This window comes from Podarcis vaucheri (genome assembly GCF_965113315.1).
Source record: "Podarcis vaucheri genome assembly, chromosome: 9".
NCBI lineage: Eukaryota > Metazoa > Chordata > Lepidosauria > Squamata > Lacertidae > Podarcis > Podarcis vaucheri.
Genome location: NC_138767.1, coordinates 51493720 through 51521050, shown reverse-complemented (window position 1 = coordinate 51521050; position 27331 = coordinate 51493720). Strand labels below are relative to the sequence as shown.

The 27331-nt window shown below is 39.9% G+C and overlaps 1 protein-coding gene across 12 annotated transcripts in view; it reads right to left on the bottom strand.

The window, feature by feature from the left end:
* The window catches only part of TENM3 (teneurin transmembrane protein 3), a 1324874-nt gene that overhangs the window by 96843 nt on the left and 1200700 nt on the right, over nt 1–27331 (bottom strand). For all 12 annotated transcript variants that reach the window (XM_082237150.1, XM_082237146.1, XM_082237151.1 and 9 more), the window contains 2 exons: nt 26160–26398; nt 5228–5350 (listed from right to left, as the gene is read on the bottom strand). In XM_082237150.1, coding sequence (XP_082093276.1) covers nt 5228–5350; nt 26160–26398 — 362 coding nt within the window. The remainder of the gene's footprint in view (nt 1–5227; nt 5351–26159; nt 26399–27331) is intronic.

Sequence of the window (27331 nt, the reverse complement as noted above, 5' to 3'; positions counted from 1 at the left end):
AGCCATTTCCCCATACTTCTTACCTAACGTAGACCAGGCAATTTATGATTCTATTATTCACCCACTAGCAGTTGGGCAACAGTTGACTTGGATATACAGTGGTGCCCCGCAAGGCGAATGCCTCACAAGATGGAAAACTCGCTAGACGAAAGAGTTTTCCGTTTTGGAGGTGCTTCGCAAAACGAATTTCCTATGGGCTTGCTTTGCAAGACAAAAATGTCTTTCGAGTTCCTGCGGGGTTTCCCCCCCTTTTCTAAGCCGCTAAGCCGCTTATCAGCTGATCTGATAAGCTGATAAGCCGCTAAAAGCCGCTAAAAGCCGCTAAAAGCCGCTAAAAGCCGCTAATAGCGCTAATCCTCTAATCCGTCAATGGGCTTGCTTCGCAAGACGAAAAAACCGCTAGACGAAGAGAATCACGGAACGGATTCTTTTCGTCTTGCGAGGCACCACTGTATTAGATCCCACCATGGTCAATATGTGTATGTCCAGCTATCAGCTGAGCCCTTTCAGCCTTATTCCCAACAACTTTCTAGTCATCACATCACAGCCATGTGCCTCCCATTATGTAACCATACTTTCCACCACAGATGTGGCAGAACTGTCTCCTACCTCAAGACATATGAGTATGACTGACAGCAGTAACAGCTATTTCTATAGGGTATGGGATGGTCATATCTGGCAAGCCCCCACTGCCTTTCCCCACTCAGTAACCTGCATGCCTTTTATTGCGTGGGTCACAGCGTATACTTGTCATGGACCGGTTGGATGCAGAGGAGTGGTGGAAGGCACCAGCTGGGGAAACCCCAGAACATGCGGAGAAATGAAGAGGGAGGAGCAATGAAAGAAAAGACGGTGGAGCCTCAGGGGAAAAAAGCAGTGGGAAGGCGGGGACCTTCAGTCCTCACAACTGCCTCATTGGGGCAAGACCTACTGGGAAGGGTTGCTGTGATCACTAAGACTGAGCTATTTTTTTCTTTGAATAAAGAGTTAACTTCACTGACATCAGGTGCTCTATTGCTGACTTATGCCTGACTCCAGCTCCTGAATACTATTACTTGTATTGGAGCTGGAGCACAGAGCAAAGCATTAGGCAGCAGCAGCAGGGATGGACTGGGATGGACAATGCTCTGGCTGGCATCACTGGTGTCAGGTGACTGCACGACTGGCCCATGGGCCAATTTTGCCGCTGGTCTTAGAATAAGAGAATCTGAAGGACCCAATGGTCTTCTAGTACAATCCCCTGCAATGCAGGAATCTCAGCTAAAGCATCCATGCTAGATGGCCATCCAACCTTTGCTTAAAGACCTCCAGGGAAGGAGAGTCCACCACCTCCCGAGGGAGACTCTTCCACTGTCAAATAGCTCTTACTGTCAGAAAGTTTTTTCATATGTTTAGTCAGAATCTCCTTTATTATAACTTGAAGCCATTGGTTTGAGTCCTACCTTCCAGAGCAGGAGAAAACAAGCTTGCTCCATCTTCTCTGTGACAGCCCTTTAGTATTTAAAGATGCCTATCATATTTCCTCTCAGTCTCCTCTTTTCCAGGCTAAACATACCTAGCTCCTTCAACCATTCTCATAAGGCTTGGCTTCTAGACCCTTGATCATCTCTGTTGCCCTCCTCTGTACACGCTCCAGCTTGTCAACATCCTTCTTAAATGGTGGCACCCAGAACTGGACACAGTATTCCAGGTGTGGTCTGATCAAGGCAGAACAGAGTGGGACTATTATTTCCCTTTATCTGTTGATGCAGCCTAGAATAGTGTTAGCTTTTTTTTTTTTTTTTTTGCTTATGGTCCACCAAGACCCCTAGATCCTTTTCAAATGTTTTGCTAGTAAGCCAGATGTCCCCCATCCTATATTTTTGCATCTGATTCTTCATGCCTAAGTGCAGAAACTTACATTTGTCCCTATTGAAATTATTGTTAGTTTGCACCCAGTTCTCCAAATGCTAAGGTCATTTCGAATTTTGATTCTGTCTTCTGCGGCATTAGTTACCTTTCCCAGTTTCATATCATCTGCAAATTTGATTAGCATACCCTCAATTACTTCATCCAAGTCGTTTATAAAGATGTGGAACTACAATGGGACCAGGACAGAACCCTGTGGCACCCTACTTATCACATTTTTCCAGGATGACAAGGAACCATTAATTGGGTTTGGTCTTGTTGGAGAACAATGAAACCCACCAAACAGTTATTGAGTCGTGAGGGTGATTGAATGATTGGGGGGATGAGACAACTTTCTAAATGGTGGGGAAGAGAGGGGGATAATGCCATGAGCCTTTTCTCAAATGGCATCAATGGGGGCAGAGCATCTTTCCCTCCACCAACTGTCTGTTGCTCAAAGGTCCACAACAATCTAAATGGCAAAAATCCCAAAATATAACATCATTATACTTCCTTTTCCTTTCGCTGTAACTTGTAGCAGTGTTCCAGTATTGAATGTCATGAAATGTTAACTATCTTGTAGCAAAAACTAGTTATCTGAACAGAATGTACTAGAAATCATCAATTATAATGATCTGATTCTTTATCTTTTTTTAATACCAATACATTAGCAGTTTCAACAACACATCTCTTTCTCACTCTATTTGTCACAAATTCCATGAAATTGTCAATAATGATAGTGAAAATGAAGTTTTATATAGAAGTTTGCATTCATTAGTCATAGCTGAAGAATGTCGCAGCCACAGCTGCTGCTATAGTGTATATATATTCATTAAATGTACAATAGATTCTCCCCTTGTTCTTTACTTTAAGTAGGAAGCCACCCACATAAGGATAGAGATAATGGATACCAAAGTACAATGCACAGATTTGAGGCAAAAAGGAATGAGAGGAGGGATAAAGGAGCATTCTTCTTAGGCAAGATGTCTAAAAAATAGCAGAAATGGGAAATTGAGTCATATCATTTCTATAATTTGGAACTGTGATGGGCAGAAAAGTGAACAGAAAAGGCTTCTTCTATCTTCCTCCACAGTGACAGAGGTCACCTGTACACTGTGAATGGGAAAACAGATTTAAAGAAAATAGTGCAGTAAATACAGTATTCATCAACCATTTAAATAAGGTTTTCCATTTAAAAACTATTGATCTGCTAGCCAAAAGGGCATGGACTCTTTGAAGTTTTAGAGAAACTTAAAGGGCAACATCAGGGAAAGTCAATAAAATATAATCCCTTTATGTGATTTGTGTTTTAAAAGCTCCTACAACAAAATTAATATAGTGTTTGACTTTTATATATTACCTGGCAGAGGCAGATGCAATATGAAATCCTAATACAACTTTCAAAAAAGATAAACACATTGCACATGATCTGGTAGATTTCAATAGGAGGGAATCATACATCTTCAATATAACACAAGGAAAGCCTTAAGCACTTTCAAAGAAAGGCAAACAGGCCACACACAACTAACACATACAACAATTTAGCCATTCTAGTTTCTTTGTCGCCTATGTAATAATTTACAGTCCGCAGATGCTCAAGAGTGTTTTTCAGGGACTGGGTTTGCTCCCAGAATTGACCCTGTTGGGAATTATCAGCCAGCAATCAGGTTGGCTGATTCAGGATACATACCCAATGCCCATGCCAAAGCCATTTTTCACCCGTAATCAATAAAGCAATCATGTTTCACTGTAAAGTTAATTCGACCTCCACTGATGAACATCAAAGCCCCGTCCCAAAGTGACTATTGCATCCATTTTATGGGTGTTGTCCCACAATGTAATATCATGGGATGGGAAGATATCTCTTGTGGCTGCTGTAGCTCCAGATGAGCCAGCAGTAGTAGTAAATGGCCTAATAATAATAATAATAATAATAATAATAATAATAATTTATTATTTATACCCCGCCCATCTGGCTGGGCCTCCCCAGCCACTCTGGGCGGCTTCCATAAAAAACGTTAAAAACTTCCCTGAACAGGGCTGCCTTAAGATGTCTCCTGAATGTCAGGTAGTTGTTTATCGCTTTGACATCTGCTGGAAGGGCATTCCACAGGGCGGGCGCCACTACCGAGAAGGCCCTCTGCCTGGTTCCCTGTAGCTTTGCTTCTCGCAATGAGGGAACCGCCAGAAGGCCCTCGGCGCTGGACCTCAGCGTCCGGGCAGACTGATGGGGGTGGAGACGCTCCTTCAGGTATACTGGACCGAGGCCGTTTAGGGCTTTAAAGGTCAGCACCAACACTTTGAATTGTGCTCGGAAACGTACTGGGAGCCAATGCAGGTCTTTCAAGACCGGTGTTATATGGTCTCGGCGGCCGCTCCCAGTCACCAGTCTAGCTGCCGCATTCTGGATTAGTTGTAGTTTCCGAGTCACCTTCAAAGGTAGCCCCACGTAGAGGCCTAGGCCCTAGAGGGAACTGCAGATCTGGGAGTAGTCACAAGACCATCTGTAAGGAAAGTAGATGATAACACCTGCCACAGCCAGACTATATGACACATGTGTTGGCCTGTGAGGTGATTTCGAGTGGGAAATATCCCTTGGCCACAGCAGATCACTGCCAGTGGGGGAGACCTCTTTGAGGTAACATCAGTTGTAGTTGCTGCTAATGAAGGCAAGGCTGCTAATGGGTAGGGTTCTCCCCCTACAAAAAAAAATTCAATTTCATTTGTTGGAACTAATGATCTCTACAGGGTAGGAACTCAATTAATATGCTCCCTGCTTGGAGACTTCTGGATCTAGAAGGATTCTTGAATGCTGTGGATTCCTTGATCTGTGGAATGGGGAGGTGACTCAGGCAGTTGACACAATCACTATGAGGTATTCTCTCTTACTGTTTTTGAAAGACAAAGAGCAATGAAGTGCTTTGATAGGCAGAGTGATGGTGGAGAAAGACGTGGGATGAATCTGAATCTGTTAAGAGCCCATATTAACATTGGCTTGGTGACAGTGAAGGCAGCAAAGAGATTGCATAGTGTAGCGTCACCAAATGGAACCATATTCCATGTAGGATAACAAGCGGTTTTTACATTCTGGACCCCATAGTAAGTATGTGTACACAGTAAACGACTGGCCTATGCAAGGTTACCAAATTTTAAATTCTTCACAGCTATTAAAGATGCAAAGCGCTGCATCACATGCGACTTGGCAGTTCTCGGTTTTCTTCCTTTTAAAATTGACACTGAAATTTCAATAAAGGACGGAACAATTGTGAAATGAGAGAGAACCTTAATAATATTGATATATTTAAAAGGCAAGCTAAACAGAAGTAAGATTCTCTCTTACCATTTTCACCAGAAGGCAATGACACAGTGTGTGTTGGCACAGTATCAGAATTCACTTTTCCATTTTCAAATGTGTCATTTTCAGTCTGCTGTAACTGCCAGTTGAGGCCAAATAGATGCATTGCTGGGGACAAAGAAAACATATCATTTAATAATTCATGAGAGATAAGAAACAATCCACACTAAACCAGTAGTGAAGTTCGCCTTTTACAAAGAACATCCAAGTTTTGTATTTTTAAACACAGTAACAGGCATGTTCGTTCACATAAGCATTTAATTTGTTCAGAATTTGTTTTTGGTTTAGGTAATACCGTAATTACTGAATCCACTTCAAAGACGCAAAGCAGTTTTAGCAAGAATAAATAGTTTTGGTCGCTAAACATAATGCAGGTCACCACCATGGCACAACTCTCAGTCACTTCTTACTATAGCATAATTCCCACATCACTCTCCATACTTCCCTTACCTTCCCAGAGCAACTCACTTCATCTTAAAACAAATGGTTTCCTGGAAGTGTTGAGACAGTGTCTTTACCCTCCAGATTACTAGTAGTTACCTGAAGATTCTTCCTGCATTGCCTCACTGAACTGCTTCTGAAGTAACAGCCTTGTTGATTTGACAGGGCGGATGGTTCTCTGTTTTGCCATGCTGTGCTGTGGCAGTTTCACAGCGATGAAACATAGCAAGACAGGAAGCATTGCCTAATTATTATCCCACCCAGTCCCAGGTGAGTATTTTTGTTCGTTTCACGCTATCAAAGGCATGTGCTTTTCAAGGGTGTGAAAGTCATTGTGAAACTCTGTCTTCCTTTCAGAGCCATCCTAATTAGTATCACTAGCCTGGTTGATGGCACTGGTAATAACTATGAACAATACATATGGATCATTTCATTGTTTCCCACTTTTCTGTTGCTCTCATAACCAGAAAGTTGAAATTTTCTCTAAGGTACATAAATAAGTATTTGTTTCAGATCTTTGATTCTAAGATCTATTTCCTTTTCTACATTTATTTCCTTTTCTACATCTTAATAATTACTTATTCCCAATACCACTCTTCCTGTCTAAACATCATATCTGGAACACTGCCAGATTTACACATATTATGAATACCCTGCACATGAAATTCCTTTTCATGACTTGCCTACTGCTTATGTTTTATTGTTGCCTAGTTTACTATGAGTATGCAGGATCCCCAAGGCCAATGTACTGTCAGTTACACTGTCTCAATATCATGGTTTCAATAGGGGGGAAAAACCAAAGACTGATTCCCACTTGGGCATGTGTGTTCTAAATATTCATTACTTAGAATGTTTCAACTAGTCTGATTTAATACTTAGCAATGTCGATTATTGTGAATGTCAGAAATCTGAAGCTGTGGATATAGTTTTTAACATTCTTCCAGTATATGTTGACAACTACCAGTGAATATTAACAATCACCGCTAAAGAGTTATCATCATTTGCTGATGAAGTTTGACAATCTCCAGGGTCTGATGTTTACAGTAGCATCTCCATTCACTCCTACATTTATTGCTTTAATTTCCGAGAGAAAATTAATTAAAAGACCTTGCTTTCTTTACAGCTTCTGCCTCGGTCACTTTGTAAGATAAAAATAAAAATGTAATTTTCTAGCTATCTTTGCCTGTTATTCAAAGATGGTGCATATATACTCATCACATTCTTATTTTATTTCATCTGTTTTATACCTCTTGCCTCTGAAAGCTCATGCCATATTATGACAGTTAGCCTTTATGGTATTATAGTTTGTTTTTCTTTTTGCTGTTACAGTTAACATCACTCTTCTGGAATTTTAACATGTCACGATAATGTGTGGATTCAACTACTAGGGGGGAAAGGACAACAGAAGCTGAGGTGTTTGTTAGATATAACTAATGTAGCGTGCTTCAAATTTATCTTCTGAAAGCAAAAATGTACCCATCAAATCTAGCTCCACAATGAATGCAGTTCATGCTCTCATGAAAACTCTCCTAGCCTTTCTAATACTGCACCCATATCTCTTGTCACTGGATGGCAGAAAGCATAATATATTCTTGTGAGTGGATTAGATCAATCCATTAATTTGGAGTTTTATCAATGGAAGATCTAATCTTGATTGTATAGTTTCCAATTCTGTTTTCACACTACAATCTACAAAAATATGTCAAGATGATGTTGTGGATTAATTTTCTGAAACTTGCTATTTACCCAAAAAAAGGTTAGAGAATATCTTAACAAATATTTTTCATTTTTCATTTCACAGTTGTTCAGCAACAGTTAAAAGAGGAGTTTCTAGACTTGCTTTTAGTTCACCAAGCAGGCATATAAGGCACTTGTCTAAAAATTGCAATGGTTATTTCCCATGTTACATTAATCTGGATAAAATGTTAATCAGTGCCATTACTTATGTACTCAGCATCCAGTCTCGATTGAAGGAGTGTGTTTTGAGAGGGATAGGGAAACAGCTTTTGTGTATTTTCTGTCCACAATGCAGTAGTTATTCCCTACGGGTTCCTTTAAATACTTTCACCCTTCACAATGTTTGAACACATTCATCTTCTAATACACCAAACCTCAGTTTTGTAAGTTTTATTTGAAGTGGCTATAGGAAAATAAAAGGGATATTGGAGAATGAATAAGAGAACCTTTCATTGGGAATGGAAAACTATGCTTCAGGTAGGTACAAGAGTATTTTTTCTCCATTCCTGCAATGAAAGGTCAGCAGATTGGGACATACCAGAGCTATCCCAATCTGGTTGACTTGGTGAGAGTGGAGGGATGAAGCAGAGGCTTAGCGGATGTGGGGAAGAGCCAAAGAAAAGGGTGGTTTGCATTCCCGATCTCTGGACGAAAAATTGAAGTAGAAAAAAACAGCTGTTCCCACTAGCCTACTCTGGGCTTCTCCAGCTAAGTTTCCGCCCAAGAGAGTGATGAGTCACAGAGCCATGACAAAAAGGATCCTGGCTTCCTGAAAGCAGATGAGGTATTTCTAAGAGGGGCAGTAAAAGGCTTCTATAAAGACAGGAGTAAGTCAGGAGAGAAGAAGTTGGGAGCAGAATGTGATTTGGCTACACTCAATGAAGGCAGGAACAAAATAGAGACTTGGGAGTCCCCAAACGTTGTTTCCTGACTTAGACTTTGGGTGGAGCAATTAACCCAATCTGCTGACCTTTCATTGCAGGAATGGGAAAACTTGTGTTCCATAAAGTTATCTATGGAGGATAGTGCATTTACAATGTTAAATATCTCTCTCACATATACAGTCCTATCAAATTAGCATTCTCATTGTGCCTTGTACTCTGTAAGACTGGAAAGGTTTTACATCCCCTTGAATCATAAATCAGAAGAAAAAAAACTTCATTGTTTTAAATTTATATTTTAATTTTATAATTGGTTTAAATTGAAAAGTGAATGATGAATGAAGATAATGATAGAGTTCATTTTAAATTGTTAAATGTGAAATTCAAGATGTGCAATCCACAATGGCTGATTAACATATTAACAGATGTGGTGGGATTAAATTGTGGGTGAATCTGCCCATCAAACTCATCTCATGCATACAGGCTATTAGTTTGTATCTATGTGTCCTATCAATGATAGTCTTCTTTTTGAAGACGTGTCCAGTTCAAATCCAGTTTAGATATAAAGAGTTACAGAAAGCAAATATTATGGCTAGAAAATCGAAACTTCTACTACAACACACTGAGCATGCACACAGTTCACCTGGTCATAGCCTTTTCCCCTAGAGTGAGATATCTATTTCTATTTCAATTCTACATTTGCATCTATACATATAAATTAGCATGTGTGAATCTGTGACTTATTTTGACCTCTTTTGGGTGGTGTACTTCCTGCTTCTGCAACAGTGGCCAATCTAGGACTATTAAGCATAGTCTAGGTCTAGTCAGCTAAATATTGAATGGTGTTGTGAAACCTAAATGAATGTAGTGGTTTGTTTCCAACACTAACCATTCCTCTTTTAAATATACAGTGCTTAAACATATATTTTTGCATCCTCTTAGTTTGCTATGCAGTGTCATAAAAATATCTACTGTCTTGAACTGTACAGAAAACAAAACTGCAGACCAACCTATCTGCAAAAATGCTCACTGAGCTTCTATTCATACACAAATTTTCACATGGAGTTCTTAAGCCATTTGCTATGCGTGATACTACTTCATAGAAGTAAATCAAAATAATTATCTTGCCTGATTAGTTTTAATATCAAGGAGAATCCTAATGTTTTACATCCAAGCATTCAAAATGCAAGTGCTCATGTAAGCTTTACAATCATAACACACTATAACCTACCATTATATGAATCTACAATGGAGACTACAGATATCCTTTGGGATTTAACTATATATTTCTAGTGGGAAAAATATTTGCAGGTGTGAGACTAAATTGTCAAAGAAATATGAGTAACAATCATAAGGTAGGTTATATGGTTTACACTATGCTGTTCTGCAAGTTATATATAGGCAAGTCATAGTTCATTATCTATTAAGCAAAACAACTTCAACCCTGAGATGCACAGCCTGGCATTCTGAACTTTGTACATACCAAATACATATGATTGCTCCTAAATTGTTTTCATTCATTTTTAAATAACTTGCTAATAGCATAGGCGCACTACCAATATAATTCAATGACTGAAGTATTAGCTTCCATCTCTGTGGTATAAATGGCTTAGCTGGGTATAGCTACCAGTGGATGAAATTGAACCAAAGATTATTGTGCCAATGCAGGGATAGTAAACTCTTTTCTGTGGTGGACTGCTCATCTACCAGATCCAATAGTGAGTGAAGTTAGAGTTAAATTGCTTAGTGCCTCCTATTTCTATGCCACCCCCTCCCTTTTCTTCCCCCATCACCACCCTAACCCTAACCTATTTTTAGATGTCAGGCATTTAAAATATATATATATATATTCACCAGACTTCTGGCCCTTCATTTGGAGGGTATTAGGTACTTGTGGCCTCTTTCTTTCTTATCCTTTAGTTGGGTGGGTTAGACCTGTCTTTATATATATATTATGGACATGTTTTTAGGTTTTCATTTTGTTTTCATTTTTCAACTTGGTTTTAATGTTTGTATCATTTTGTGAGTTGATTTGGGTCATTTCTCATGAAAAACTGAATAATTAATCATAATCATAATAATATCATAATAATACTTAAATAACAAATGATCATTGAACATATATACATTATTGAACACAATCTGTGGTGGCAATCTGGTAATCATGGTGTAGCAGAGGGGAAAGCACAGCTCTGCAACAATATTCGGAGCAGGGGTGAAGAAGTCAACCGCAAGAGGACCAGAGTAATGATGGGTCTTTCTGGCCCTGACAAGTCAATAAGGTGCTAATGAAGCTTTCAAGTTTGTGACAGATTATCACAGGGGAAGTCAGAGAATGAGGTAAACAATCGAGGAACGGCAATGAATGCAAAGCGCACAGGGGAAAAAATCCAAATATCAAATGTCATTATAGACAACAGGTTGCCAATTAAGAACAGGATTCTGACTAGTTTCTACCAGTGCAATTCCTGAGCAGCAGCTCTCTGTAATCACCCACAGCACCAGGCTGCTAGCCACATTTTCAACTTTAGAACCTCCAGAGACTTTTTAAATACTGTAACAAAAGGTATCTTCCAGCAAACTCGGGTGGTAAATGCTTTCAGGTTGTAGCCAAAACAGGGTCATTGAGAAATTAAGATGGAGTTGTCAGCAGCCTCAGAAGATCCAGAGGTTTTGCAGAAGCACCACAAAATCTTTAGGCAAAACAATATGAGGAGACCAAAACAACAATCCCAAAACAGCCCAAGGAGGACAAAGGATGCTGAGTGGCTACAGAGTGTCTGCTGCAAAAGGAAAAGTGGGGTGGTGAGCAGAGTATTCTGGAAGATGGCATGGCTAGCTGGTGGGCAACCTGAACAGGAGCACTCTATATTTTACTTCAATTATATCTGAATTCAATTATATAACACCGGTCTTGAAAGACCTACATTGGCTCCCAGTACGTTTCCGAGCACAATTCAAAGTGTTGGTGCTGACCTTTAAAGCCCTAAACGGCCTCGGTCCAGTATACCTGAAGGAGCGTCTCCACCCCCATCGTTCTACCCGGACACTGAGGTCCAGCACCGAGGGCCGTCTGGCGGTTCCCTCACTGCGAGAAGCCAAGTTACAGGAAACCAGGCAGAGGGCCTTCTCGGTAGTGGCGCCCTCCCTGTGGAACGCCCTCCCACCAGATGTCAGAGAGAACAACAACTACCAGACTTTTAGAAGACACCTGAAGGCAGCCCTGTTTAGGGAAGCTTTTAATGTTTGATGTATCATAGTATTTTAATATTCTTTTGGAAGCCGCCCAGAGTGGCTGGGGAAACCCAGCCAGATGGGCGGGGTATAAATAATAAATACCTGCGGTATTACAGGCTGTACCATTACCAACAACCCCAGCTGAAGAACCAGAACAATTAACAAGTGAAGATATGGCAGCTGGGGGATCCAACATTCTTCTAGAGGAAATGCTACAACAATTTGCAATTTTGAACAAAAAAGTGGATGATCAAACTGCAAAAATTGACTTAGCCACATCTTCAATTAACAAACTTTCTGAACAGGTGGCTAAGCATTCACAAGATATTGGAAACCTAAAGGACGTTGTATCTGAAAATCGAAAATTGGCCGAGGCTGCGAATGAGAAAGTAGAAGCAGTAACTAAAGAAGTGGAGGAACTGAAAGGAGAGGTAAGGCCACTCCACAAACATATTACTGACCAGCAGGCCTATCTGTCTTTGGTGGAACTGCGAAACAGGGAAAATAATTTGAGATTACGCTCTATCCCAGAGATCGAGAAAGAGGACTTGACTGGCTTTTTGACAGAAGAATTCTCTAAATTCTGGGGTATAAACGAAGATACAGACTTTAAAATAACAACTGCATTTAGATTGGGAAGGGCTGCTGGGAAGGACAGACCTAGAGATTGTTTGATTATCTTAAGGACTAAGCAGGAGAGAGACAAGCTACTCGACCTACATTTCAATAAAGCACTTGAGATCCAGGACAGAAGAGCACAAATCTACAAGGACATACCTAAACAATTACTGGATCTAAGATCTAACTACACTGACCTAACTGGACTTTTGAGAGGCAACGGAATACCTTACAGGTGGGAGTTTCCACAAGGCCTTTCGTTCAAATACAAAGGAAAGAAGATAAAAATCAAAACGAAAGAGGATAGCCAGAAGTTCCTACACGACCACGGAGAAGATTTGCAGAAAGGAGCGGTAGCTATTTGGCCACCACCAGAGCTAGGAAAAGAGCCACCACCCTCGGATTTGGACAAAAAAGAAGACACCCAACAAGAGTAACAACAGATTGATACAGGATGTCTCTGCAGCTCTATAGTTGGAACATTAATGGCGCGAATTCCCCAGAAAAACGCAAAAGGATTTTCCATATATTAAAGAAAGAGAATTTGGACATAATTTGCTTGCAAGAAACTCATGTGACCAGGCTACACAGGAAGGTGTTAACAAATAAAAGATTAGGCCAAGAATTTATTTCATCAGATAGAGTTAAGAAGAGAGGCGTGGTGATTTACGCCAAAGAGAATCTATCACCAAAATTTTTGTTTAAAGATGAACAAGGAAGAATCCTGGCTATTGAAATTCTGACCCAAGGAGAAAAAGTTTTGATATTAGGAATCTATGCACCAAACGAGGGGAAATCAGAATTTTATAAGAAGCTGCATGAGACATTACTGGACTATCTGGACTACTCCAACATCATTATGATGGGAGATATGAATGGGGTCGTCTCTACTTTGATGGATAAGTCACAGAATCAGAATTTGACTAAAGACGGAAGACTACCAAAAACTTTCTTTGAACTAACTGACAATATGGACCTAATTGATTTATGGAGGACGAGAAACCCCCTAGGTAAAGAAGGAACCTTTTTTTCTGAGGCCCACCTGTCATGGACAAGAATCGACCAAATTTGGGCAACTAGAGGGCTGGCACCTAAGACTACAAAAATAGAAATCTGCCCAAAGACTTGCTCCGACCATAACGCTTTGAAAATGGAAATGAGATTCACTACTGCCGACTCCTTCAGATGGAAAATGAATGACAACCTGTTAAGAGATCAAGAGATCGTAAAGAAGGCCCAAAAAACTCTAAAGGACTATTTTGAAATCAACTTGAATACCTCGGTGGAAAAAAGAATTATCTGGGACGCAAGTAAAGCTGTTATGAGAGGGTTTCTGATACAACAGAATACAATCAAGAAAAAACTTTGGAATAGTAAAAAAGATAAGATATTGGAGAAGATAAGTGATGGAGAGAAAAAATTAAGAGTGAATCCAAAATCAAAAGAGACTTTAAGAGAAATCAAATTTCACCAGTCACAATATGCGAAATTGATTAACCAAGAAGTGGAATGGAAAATCAAACAAATGAAACAAAGATCTTTTGAATCTGCGAACAAATGTGGGAAACTGCTCGCTTGGCAGTTGAAAAAGAGACAAAAATTAAACTACGTTACCAACTTAGAAGTTGAAGGGAAAAACTTTCAGAAACCGGGAGAAATTAGAAAGTGTTTCCAGAAATATTTTAAAAAATTGTACACACAAGAACCCGAGGAGGCAACCGAGATAGAACAATTTTTGAAAGATAATGGCCTACAAAAATTATCTCAAGAAAAGAGATCAATCTTGAATTGTAAAATAACACAACAGGAAATCGAGGATGCCATTCAGAATATGCAATTAGGCAAATCTCCGGGCCCCGATGGACTTACCTCCAAATACTACAGGACTTTAAAAGACTATTTGATACAACCATTAATGGAGGTTTGCAACCAGATTATGGGGGGAGGGAGGGCACCAGATACGTGGAAAGAAGCATTCATCACATTGATACCTAAAGTGGAAACTGAAAAGACTCAACTTAAGAACTATCGCCCCATCTCACTCCTAAATGTGGATTACAAAATATTTGCGGATGTCTTGGCTAACAGATTTAAAAAGGTATTAAATGCAGTAATCCATAAGGACCAAGCAGGCTTTCTCCCAGGTAGACATTTGTATGATAATACCAGGAACATTATCGATATTTTGGAACTTTTACAAACAAATATTAACACCAAAGCGGTGTTAATTTTTATTGACGCGGAGAAGGCCTTTGACAACATTTCTTGGAAATTTATGAAGAAAAACTTGGAAGGGATGGGAGTGGGAAGGGGGTTTGAGAATGGAATAGAGGCAATCTATTCTGAACAAAAAGCTAAGTTGATAGTGAACAATGTGGTGACAGAAGAACTTCATATTGAAAAAGGAACACGCCAGGGGTGCCCCCTATCCCCTCTGTTGTTTATTTCAGTCCTGGAGGTTTTGCTGAAAATGATAAGGGAGGATCGGCAGGTACAAGGAATACGGGTCGGAGCGAAACAATATAAACTGAAAGCATTTGCAGATGACTTAGTTTTAACATTACAGGAGCCAGAATCTAGCACAAAAAGAGTTTTAGAATTGATTCAGAAATTTGGTCGGGTGGCGGGTTTTAAGTTGAATAAACAAAAGACTAAGGTGTTAGGGAAAAACTTGACGGTTACTGAAACAGAGGGGTTTCAGAGGGAAACAGAACTAAACATTGTTAAAAAAGTGAAATACCTGGGGGTCAATCTGTCCTCCAAGAACTTGAATTTATTTAAAGACAATTACGAAAAATGTTGGTCAGAAGTTAAAAAAGATCTAGAAATCTGGTCAAGATTGAAACTATCCTTGTTAGGCCGAATTGCAGCTATAAAAATGAACGTTTTGCCAAAAATGTTGTTTTTGTTTCAGGCTTTGCAGATCGTGGACAGAGTGGATTGTTTTGGAAAGTGGCAGAAGGATATTTCTAAATTTGTCTGGCAGGGCAAAAAGCCCCGAATAAAGTTTAAAATATTAACTGATGCAAAGGAGAGAGGGGGGTTTGCCCTGCCGGACTTAAGGTTATATTATGAAGCTGCGGCCTTCTGCTGGATGAAAGATTGGATTTTATTGGAAAATACTGATGTCCTAGATCTGGAAGGCTTTAACAATTCGTTAGGTTGGCATGCGTATTTGTGGTATGACAAGGGGAAAACACATGGAATGTTTAAAAACCATATTGTCAGAAAAGCAATATTTATGGTCTGGAAAAAATACAAAGACTTATTGGAAAGTAAAACTCCGAGGTGGATTTCACCAATAGAGGCCAAAGCTCGGAAAACATCCAATATGGAGGCATATTGGCCGAAATATTGGGAAATAATAGAAAACTTTGGAGGTAATTGGAGGTTGCAGAGCTTTGAAAAATTAAAGGATAAGGTGCAAAATTGGTTACATTATGCCCAAATTAATGAGGTTTTTAAGCAAGACAAAAAAATAGGATTCCAGGTGGAAAAATCGAAACTTGAGACAGAGTTGCTAGAACCAAAGACCAAGGTAATTTCGAGAATGTACAACTTGCTGCTTAAATGGAACACTCAGGATGAAATAGTTAAAACAGCCATGATAAAATGGGCTCAAGACATTGGTTACAATATCATGTCAGAAGACTGGGAAAAGTTATGGACCACCGGTATGAAGTTTACGGCATGTAATGCCTTGAAAGAAAACATTATGAAAATGGTATACAGGTGGTACATGACCCCAGTCAAACTCGCTAAGATATACCATTTGTCTGATAATAAATGTTGGAAATGTAAGGAGGCTGAAGGGACATTCTTTCACCTCTGGTGGACGTGCCCAAGATTGAAGGCCTTTTGGGAAATGATCTATAATGAGTTAAAGAAGGTGTTTAAGTACACCTTTCCCAAGAAACCAGAGGCCTTCCTTCTGGGCATTGTCGGCCAGAAGGTGTTAAAAAAGGATAGAACTTTCTTTATGTATGCTACAACTGCAGCAAGAATTCTTATCGCCAAGTATTGGAAGACCCAAGATTTGCCCACACTGGAGGAGTGGCAGACGCAACTGATGAACTACATGGAACTGGCTGAGATGACTGCAAGAATCCGGGACCTGGGAGAAGAGGCAATGGAGGAGGATTGGAAAAAATTCAAAGACTATTTGCAAAAGTATTATAAGTTGTATGAAACATAAGATGTCGTATGATTTAGAACGTTAGCCCCAGCAATGAAGTTTAATTATTTAGGAAATTGTTAACATTCGGGAAAGAACCAAAGTTTAAATGGGTTAAACGATATCAGGTTATATTTTTAGAGTAAACGGAGAACAAGAGATTTAAACTTAAATTGCAATTGAAAATATAAAGAAAAACACGAAATAAGGGTATAATTTGCTGATGACTTTATTATCAAGAATGCACTATGCGGGAGACGTGGGGAAGTCCAATGGAAATTTGAAATAAGTTATTGAAATGGATGTTATTTTCTGTTCTTTTTTCTTTTCTTTTCTTTTATTCTGTCTTTTCTTATTTGTAATTTGGAAAAATGTAATAAAAATTATTATAAAAAAAAAAGAAGATCCAGAGGTTTTGCAGAAGCACCACAAAATCTTTAGGCAAAACAATATGAGGAGACCAAAACAACAATCCCAAAACAGCCCAAGGAGGACAAAGGATGCTGAGTGGCTACAGAGTGTCTGCTGCAAAAGGAAAAGTGGGGTGGTGAGCAGAGTATTCTGGAAGATGGCATGGCTAGCTGGTGGGCAACCTGAACAGGAGCACTCTATATTTTACTTCAATTATATCTGAATTCAATTATATAACACCGGTCTTGAAAGACCTACATTGGCTCCCAGTACGTTTCCGAGCACAATTCAAAGTGTTGGTGCTGACCTTTAAAGCCCTAAACGGCCTCGGTCCAGTATACCTGAAGGAGCGTCTCCACCCCCATCGTTCTACCCGGACACTGAGGTCCAGCACCGAGGGCCGTCTGGCGGTTCCCTCACTGCGAGAAGCCAAGTTACAGGAAACCAGGCAGAGGGCCTTCTCGGTAGTGGCGCCCTCCCTGTGGAACGCCCTCCCACCAGATGTCAGAGAGAACAACAACTACCAGACTTTTAGAAGACACCTGAAGGCAGCCCTGTTTAGGGAAGCTTTTAATGTTTGATGTATCATAGTATTTTAATATTCTTTTGGAAGCCGCCCAGAGTGGCTGGGGAAACCCAGCCAGATGGGCGGGGTATAAATAATAAATTATTATTATTATTATTATTATTATTCCTTATCATCACTCACAGCACTCATATTAACACCATAATCTCCTTTAGTTAGAAGGCTGGACTAGTACTCTACAAAGGTTTATGGTATACAGACTAGGCAATGCATACAGACTAACATAGATAACAAGATTTTAGTTTAAATCAGGGGAACCAGTGGCAAACCAGATGTTTTACTATAACTCTCTTCATCCCTGGACATTCACCATGCTGGCTAGGGTTGCAGGCTCCCAATCCTTCCTTTAAACAATGAGCTCTTCAAGATGCTGGAACAATAATTTTTTTTACTGTGTATTAATCCATATAAGCTTGAAGTATAGGTCATATTTTAAATTTAAGAAAAGATTGGATGCCTATATTTTAAGTCACAAGTAAACAGGAAAGTAAGCAGGAAAGGTGCTCAAAATGAAAGTGTAGAAAGTAAAAAACAAAACACAGAAAGACATAAGAGTCGAGCTAACAAAAAGAACCGCGCTAATAGCATGATAAAATTTGAAATGAATTAATGATGCTCCACAGACTTTATACTACTCTTAGCTCTCTAAGGAAACTTTCTACTTGTAAAATATCTAGATAATTATTCATCTCTCTTCTAGATTATCAGATAAGATAAGATGGGCAACCTTTCTGGGGGTGAGGGGGGAATCACTATATACATATATCTATGTTCCGTTAGGATTTTAGGGGTGGTTTGCTCAAAATTTAATTTGGTATTATCAAAAATGCAGTTTCAGTTTGCTATACTGAACAAACCCAGAAAATAAAACGCAGCAGTATGATTTGCAAAACAACTTTGTGATAAACCCTTCAGTTGAAAATGAGCCTATTTCAAGGTGGAGGTTGGTGATGATTGGTGAACCATTATACTTTAAATTCCTTGATATCTTATCATGTTGCTTTTATCCTTCTGACTGCCAATTATCTTGCTTTATCTCTTTTTGTACAGGCTGCTTGCCCCACTGAGTATTTTCTTTTTAGTGCCACTGACAACAACAACATGCGACACTTGCAACACCAATCAAATATTAATAGTGTGCAGTGCTGAAATTGTAAATATTGTATTATGCTTTGAGCTTTGTATGAAGTGGAAGGCATTTCCATGATAACTATTTCTCAAAATATTACTGGGGGTGATTGCCTATGACAGTAGAAAAACTATCCGGGATTGATCTCCCTTTACTTAGGTCCACCAAACCTAAGAATACAGCATTTCTTTAAAAAAGGTTACCTTCAGAATTCTTATTAAAACTGTATTTTTTTAAAAAAAAATATATTATACCCTTTGCTTCTTTAAAAAGAGTTCTAGAAACACTTTTTGTTCCAGCTGAGGCAGATGAAGGTGTCCTGTTGTGCTGCTGCAAATGCACCATGGTGTTTCTTCTTTCTGTGCTCCTTCCAGAGGTCATTTCTCCTCTGATCACTGCTATGGATGCACAACCTGACTGTCTGTCTTCAGGCACTGTGGTTTTCTTCAAAGGATTCCCACATGGCAGGATTGATGTTGCCAGGCTTCTCTTCACACTTGCAAACATCTTTGTAACACACAGTTGGTCTGCCAAAGGCCTAGTGCCTGAAGCCAGCTCCTTGTAGAGCGTGTCCTTGGGGAGCCTGCCATCTTCTGTTCTGTGGACATGACCAAGCCAGCACAGACGTCACTGAGATAGGACTGTAAACATACTGGCAATGTGGGCTTGGGACAGCACATCTTTGTTTTAGATTCTGTTCTGCCGTGTGATGCCCAAAATCTTCCTGACAATGCGCATGTAGAAAGCGTTGAGGTGTAGCTTCTGGCAGGTGTAAATTGCTCATGACTCACTTCCATAAAGCAGTGTGCTCAACATGCAAGCCTGGTATATCTGAAGGGCACCAAATTGGTTGCTTCTGGACTACACAAACAAGCCCAGGCAACCAGTAGTAGAATAAAAGCCACAAAGTAGACAAGTGAAGCACCCATCTAGTGGGGTACCCAGTGGTGAACTTACAGACTGCCACCAATTTCTACCTAGGGTTGCAATATGTCTGGAATCTCCTGGACATACCTGGAATACTGTAGTCGGCAGCAGGGTCCTGGCAGAAATCTGCAAAATCTAGACATATCGTTGATTGCTTTTCAAAAATGGCAAAACAAAAAGCTCAACAACTTTTGCGTCCAGATTATTACTTTTTGAAATATGGCAAACCTATTTCTACCACACTTTAAAAATCTGGTATTTGGGGGTATTTTTGCCATAATTGCTGCCACTGTCCATAATTTAGGTGAGTTTGTTGCATCCCCTTTGAGAGAATGAACTGAGATGCTGAGGCACCTGAAGTGATAAGGGATACAGGTGGCTTTAAAAGACTGGCATTGCCTTCCCTGTCCTTATTGTTTCCTGCATGGCAGCCCACCCAACCTCTTGTACCCCCATAATTTAAAGTACGGGATTACTTTCCCATTTCTGGGACCAAGTAATAACCCCACAATCAGCAAAACAAATCTCATTTCTTATTTGCCTAATTCATGTGGTGGGATGGGGAGATATGGTAATTTGGTTGGTTTGGTGCAACACTCAGTTTGACACAGCTAGCAAGTGCACTATAGTCATGAAGGGAGTTAAATATAGGCTACCTTAGTTACGGTAATTGATTTCTGACAGCTGACCAACAGGAAGTGTTATGGAAGAAGAATTACTCAGTTTGAACACATCTACTGCTGTCCAGGCATGATGCAATGGGTTAATTAAAACCCCTTTTTTTGCTCACTGCAGTTATCTTTAAGGTAAGTGGATGAGTAAAGGTAAAGGTAAAGGTACCCCTGCCCGAACGGGCCAGTCTTGACAGACTCTGGGGTTTGTGCGCCCATCTCACATCTATAGGCCGGGGGCCAGCGCTGTCCGGAGACACTTCCGGGTCACGTGGCCAGCGTGACATCGCTGCTCTGGCGAGCCAGCGCAGCACACGGAACGCCGTTTACCTTCCCGCTGGTAAGCGGTACCTATTTATCTACTTGCACCCGGGGGTGCTTTCGAACTGCTAGGTTGGCAGGCGCTGGGACCGAGCAGCGGGAGCGCACCCCGCCGCGGGGATTCGAACCGCCAACCTTTCGATCGGCAAGCCCTAGGCGCTGAGGCTTTAACCCACAGCGCCACCCGCGTCCCTAATATATATATATATATATGACAAAATGCATTTTACATTGCTATTGCTATTTAAATATTTGTTTTACTACAGGGAAAGGCTGCTTGGCATATATTTTCCTTTTGACCCTTGGTAATTCAGTAATAACTTTTGAAGTTAGATGTTAATAAAATGCAGATGCACCTGGAGACATGACAGCTGCTGGGAGGTTAGAACTGCAGAAAAGGCTGACAAATAGGTTAAGCTCAATTTTAGTCAAAACACTTCTGATGAATAAACCTACTTCACAGTCATAATGCCACATCAAAACATTATTTAACCCTTAAACATTATTTATAACATCTCAATTAGTAATAACACATTACAGTATTTATAATTATTGGAGCCAGTTTTTTACAGAGTACTTTTTTGTTCATACAGGTGGTCTGAACTGTCCCCAAATTGTCCCTTCCATTGAAAAAAAGCTTAAGAGAAGAAACATAAATAAAACAGGGCCAGTAAAATGCATTGACATAGGATTGTTTGCAGTGACACATCTGTCCTGCAGTCTTGTGTCCATGAAAACACACTAAAGGACTTTCCAAAACATATAACCAAAATCCAGAATATGAAATAAGCAGCCAGCAATGTACTGAAAGCCACAAGTCTCTGGTAAATGTGTTGGTGATCACTTTTTAATTTGGTACCGTGTAAATGCAGCCCAGAATCTGTTACAGTGGTACCTCCGGTTATGAACTTAATCCGTTCCGGAGGTCTGTTCGTAACAGGAAACCGCTCGTAACATGAGGCACACTTTCTGTAATGGCGCCTCCCACTGATGCCGCACAACTTCCGCTTGCATCCCGGGGCAAATGTCGCAACAAGGGGCATCTACTTCCGCGTTAGCGGAGCACGTAACCCGTAGCATTCGTAAGGGGGACAGTACATAATACGAGGGTCCACTGTGCTGTCAAAATTCTTTGTCAAGACTGATTAGCTTTAATTTGCTAAGCTGATATTGCAATGCTACGACCAGGATATTAAGCTGGGCAGGGGGCTGGCTCACATAAGTTAGTCATCCCTGCCCTAAAGTGTATGTTCACACACCCTGGGAAGGGTCTAAATATAGTAAAGTGGCTCATAATAAGATTTTCCCTCTCCCAATTTTTTTCTCAGCCTGGGTTTTTTGTGCATTGAAGACGACATGCTCAGATCACAGTTACTGGACATACTTGAGAAGTTGTGGGGATTTTGCTTTTTTTCCCCCACAGGCAAATGAAAGAACCCAGCCCAACAGTTTTCTGTCTCCTGCAATATCAGCCCCTCATTACAACAAAAGAGGAAAGATGGGGATTATGTCAAGGGTAAGGGATAAAGGGGACTGTTTCTCACTTAAACTGCAGACCGTGTGGCATAGGATTATTTAAGTCTGAAGATTTCTTTGGAAAATATTGGTCTGCTAAAAAAATAGTATTCAGTAGTGTTTAAGTATGCTTAAAAGGATGTTATAGTTGCTTCCTTTAATTGCCTTTCACCTTTCCAATGAAGAAAAGTAGAAGCATGTTCAACATTTTTAGGATACATTTTATTTGTTCTCATATATAAATTACACACCATTCCTAAGAGTTTAAGCAACTTGCCCCCCCCATCTTCCTTTCTGCTTTTCTCTACATTTTGGGGATTAGATTTTTGGCTTTGCTCAAGCCACTTTTTGGTTTCCCATTCACTTTCCTATGTTTTCTCTTGCTTTCCTCTTTGTTGTTCTCCTGTCTCCTTGTTGTGACCTCCTGGCTTTTCCCTCTCTCTCATGTTGCGTCCCTTTGTTCTCCCATTTCCTTTCTCTGAATCACTGCATCACCAAAGGCTTTGTTGTCATGGTATTGGAAGAATGACACGACACACCAGTCCCTCACTGCATACCCTTGTGCCAGCTAGCCAAAACAGCTGCATGGCTGAAAGGTCGGAGAGATGAGGAAGCTAGGTTTCCTTCTGCACTACTGCAGGCAACAAAAAAAGTCCTTTAAAAATGCATTTCCTTCACTTGAACAATTAAATAAATACAGTGACTTGGAATGCACGCCAACTTATATTCTACAGTGGTGCCCCGCAAGACGAATGCCTTGCAAGACGGAAAACTCGCTAGACGAAAAAGTTTTCCGTTTTGGAGGTGCTTCGCAAAACGAATCTCCTATGAGCTTGCTTCGCAAGACGAAAATGTCTTGCGAGTTCCTGCGGGTTTTTTCCCCTCCCCCCCTTTTTCTAAGCCGCTAGGCCGCTTATCAGCTGATCCGATAAGCTGATAAGCCGCTAAAAGCCGCTAATAGCGCTAATCCTCTAATCCGTCAATAGGCTTGCTTCGCAAGACGAAAAAACCGCTAGACGAAGAGAATCACGGAACGGATTCTTTTCGTCTTGCAAGGCACCACTGTATATCTATGCTAGACGGCATGACTGTATCAGTTCTACTACAAAGCCCATTTATGAATCTTCTGTGAGAAAGTGCTTTATGTGCCTCAATCAGAATTTGTCCCATTTACGACACCACAATACAGAATTTTAATAGGTTTTCCAACCTTTCATTATCAATATATATTAGCACATTTTTCAGTACAGGTTGCAACTTGTCTCAGTTGGGGTAATGGTTTTGTGTAACATTAGAAACAGCTACAAACTGGCTCTTCAAAAGTGACTTCCTACTACAGCTAATATTTCTACAGCCAATAATTTCTCATCTCACTACTTTGTTTAAAGCACGTTGTTATGAAACAGGTAAATAAAATGGGAAACCATTTCAATTTCATATTAAGTAACTCATCGTGAATTATACTTGCATGGCCTATTAAGTGAGAATTTCATATTACATCCGAAGAGATGGGAAAGCTCCATATACAAGTGAATTTAATCCATTAACTGCTTTATGGACCCCAAAACCTTCAAAGTGTGTCCCTGAGTGCCAGGTTTTACATTTAGGTTGCTGAGTTAGCTGAAATATCAGTAATATCACCAGTACATAAAGAGCTCCCTGTTGAATACATAGAGAAGGCAATCCCTGTGAATTGTTTATTTCAGCAGGCAGATGAACTAGTTATTTGTGATGAATATAGCATAGCTATATCCATTCTCAACAGAATCAAATTATATAAAATGCTGTATGGCTCTCAGTTTGAGGAATTATATATATATATTTTAAAAAATATTCTCAACACCTAAGTAGGTATATGGCACAAGTACGGGTATTCTAATACATGGTTCAGCACATTAATATCTCAAATCATTTTTCATCTGTGTGGAAGCACTGCAAGCCATTGTAATTGTGTCATTCTCTATTTAGCATTTTATTTCCTGATATCACAAGTCCTCATTCTTCATTGGTTCTGTCTCACTGGGCAACATCCATAATTGAATGGTGGCTTTGCATGTATCCTGGGGCTTGTTTTATCCCTTATGATGTCCCCCATTATATGGAATGATCCCTACGTATTTTTCATGACAATTTTGTGTTTTGCAGCACCTTTTAAACAGTGTACCATGCAAGAAAATGTAAAAAATATCAAAACAAAACCCGTAGCTGCTTTCTACCTGCCATAAATGGGCCTGTTTTTAAATGATAACATCAACTTACAATAATATACCCCAGCTTGATCACTGAAATCATCTGCAGGAGCATCATTAGTTGTTCTCTGAGTTGGCAAGGCTCATTTGACAGCAACAAGAAACTAAGCAGCCCAGTCCTCCTGAATACCAATTCCATTATATTTAGCTAATTTCAACGTTTTATATAGGGTTTTTTTTATTGTATAGCTTCATCCTTCCTCCCAAAGGAGCCCAGGATGACAAACATGAAAAAAACGATAAAAACAATACAAAGATTTAATGTTATTTAGATGCACCCCGCTACTGTACAGACAATTTTTAATGGCGGGTTTAATGTACACAGCCTTAAAGTTGTCACTGAAAAGTTGCCTTTAGCAGCCGTGCAAAGAGATGAGTCAATGGGACTTACAAGATGGTCCAACCCAAGAGGGCTCCTCTAAGGTACAAACAGCACCTTGTCCAAAATGGCACCGTCCCCTTCTTCAAGCATTAGAAGGGTCAGCAAGAGTATCATAAATGCAGGTAAAGGGCCATTGATGGGTTATCTGCCCACCAAGGGTCAACACTGTTTGCTTCAAAATTTAAGAAGTGGAAAAATAAGGTCAGTTCTGCAGCAGTATTTATTATCAACACTATAGTTGACAACTTTTAGACCCCTCTAGGTTAAAGAAAACCATTCATTTAGTTAACACAAAATCTAAAATTAATGCCTTGGTAAGGATAAAAATACATTTGATTTAACAGAATTAAATTTGTAAAAAGGGCTATTAATTGCATGTTTATATTTTCGTCTACTTAATATTTTGGGTTGCAATCCAGCCTACACATGATTAAAATCATCATATGCTTGACATCAGTGATACTTAAATCTGCATAACTGCTCAGGGATGCAGGCTTGGCTGTTCTAAATGTTTCAAGACATATACGTAATATATGTAATTTGCTTTGACACTTTGCAGGGGCAGGGAAAGTGGGAGCAGAGCGGGCTATAAATCTAAATAAAAACATAAACTGATTAATGTAACTACACCATCCACCATCTATGGACTATGCTGCTTAAACATGGCCCATACATTGATCACAGAAAATCGCAATGTATGCATCAAAGAGGACAAAGAAAATCCACTGAGGACTCAAATAGCAATATACAGCCAAAACTGCCAACATAATTCCTATAAAACTCCTTTGGCTTTCCTGGGCAACAGGAAAACTTGCAATCTTCTCAAGGCAGCCATATTCCATCAGCAGGGAAGGTGAAAATCTTACATTACTCAGCGGCCTATTTTTTGCATTATTCACCGTGGCTTCTGATTCAACAGGGATCCACTTCAAAGATTTTATTCAGCACAATGCTGTGGCATGGACTGAAACTTAACTAGTTTGTTTCAACATAGAGTCTACCAACATTTTAATTTCATGAGGGGTTTTAGCTTTGTATTAGTTTTTACAACTAAGTATGCATCATGGGTTTTTTAAAAAAATACATAGTTCCACTGAAGCTTTAGAATACACACTGTCAATAGTTGAGTATTTTAGTAAAAGGAAATCATTATTCAGAACATGGCAACTTAGAACCGCAAAATTCTACATTATTGAATTATAAATTTATCTGTTTATCATTATGTACACATATTTTCACATATGTAAAAATACTTAAGCTTCTTCTCAGAAACAAATCCCCCCCCCCCGCATGAGTTTGCTCACTTCTTAAGCGCACTCCGCTTTTTAATAGAGAAATGATGGCTGAATTATGGCCTTATCCTTCCTAAAAAGGAAAGGTAGTGAATTTCTAAATTATAGTTCAATTTTTTAAAATGACATTTCACTTGCCATTTTGAAGGGAAATGGTTACAAAACACAGATATTTTCTATTCCATCTGAAGGACTTTTAATTTAATTGCTTTCATCGCCTCTATTGTTACCAGCACTTGTGGATAAAAAGACAGCTGTATATTATGCAGTTTGCCAGTGTCCATATATAACCAGAAACCAAGATACATAGATTTATAATGACAATAATCATAAAAAGCAAACTTACCTATAAAGTAAGATAGTAGTATTGCCAGTAGCACAGAGACCCCTACAGCACAGAGTGCTGTACATTTCCAGCTACAGTACTTTGAAGACTTTTTAAATTTAAAAGCACTTCTTGATAAGGTGTTCCTAGGTAGTGGCCGTGTCGGAGGTGAATAAACCGAGCCGGATGCCATGGTGTAACCCGGTGTCGCAGTACTGAACAGTGGTGTTGTCCCTGTTCCTGTTTTGAATAGGAAATGCCTGCAGAAATAAGAAATAAATACAAATTAGTGTCCAGGACAGTTAATGGTACTTCTCTTCTTGCTCCTTATTGGCTCATTTTGGGGGATAGCATCTTAACATTTATTCAGGTTTGAGCATTTTTATATACAATGGCCCTGACAGAGATTCTGACTGGCAAAAGATGTAATCTTCCGGATGGGAAAGAGTTACTTTGATTCAATCCTCTATTCCTATATTAGGGGACAGGTGCTGTTGACGCAGTCAGCGTGTCTCTCTTATTTACGGTGTGCAAGCTGGATGCAGATGGTAAGCCTACAGAAATGTAATTGTGGCGTGCAGATTGCCCTTCCTGAATCTGGGCACTGTGGTACCACAAACAGTGTTAAGCAAACCTCTTGTTCAGAAAAAAAATATTCATGGCTTATTTCTGTTGGCTACCAGAACTTTTTGAAGTCCAGAAATACACAGTGTACATTAAAAAAAAATGTTTTAAGCACCAAGATACAAAGGCTCAGTTGAATATTTGCCCTTACACACTCAAGAGGAAATACTGTCTAGAACAGCTCTTTCCCAATTTGTGATTCTTTGCTTATTCTCACATACAGTGGTGCCTCGCAAGACGAAAATAATTCGCTCCGCGAGTCTTTTCGTCTTGCGATGTTTTTCGTCTTGTGAAGCACGGTCCGTCGCAACTGCGCCTCTTCAAGCGGCTTTTTTTAAAAAGCGCAAGACGTTTTCGTCTTGCGAAGCAAGCCCATAGGGAAATTCGTCTAGCGAAGCAACGCAAAAACGGAAAACCCTTTCGTCTAGCGAGTTTTTCGTCTTGCGAGGCATTCGTCTTGCGGGGCACCACTGTATTCCTTAGGTAACAGCCTAAACAACTTGATGACAATGAGACCAAGAAATGCCATTTGCCCAACATTAACCTAATTTTGTACAGGGGTGGGCAGG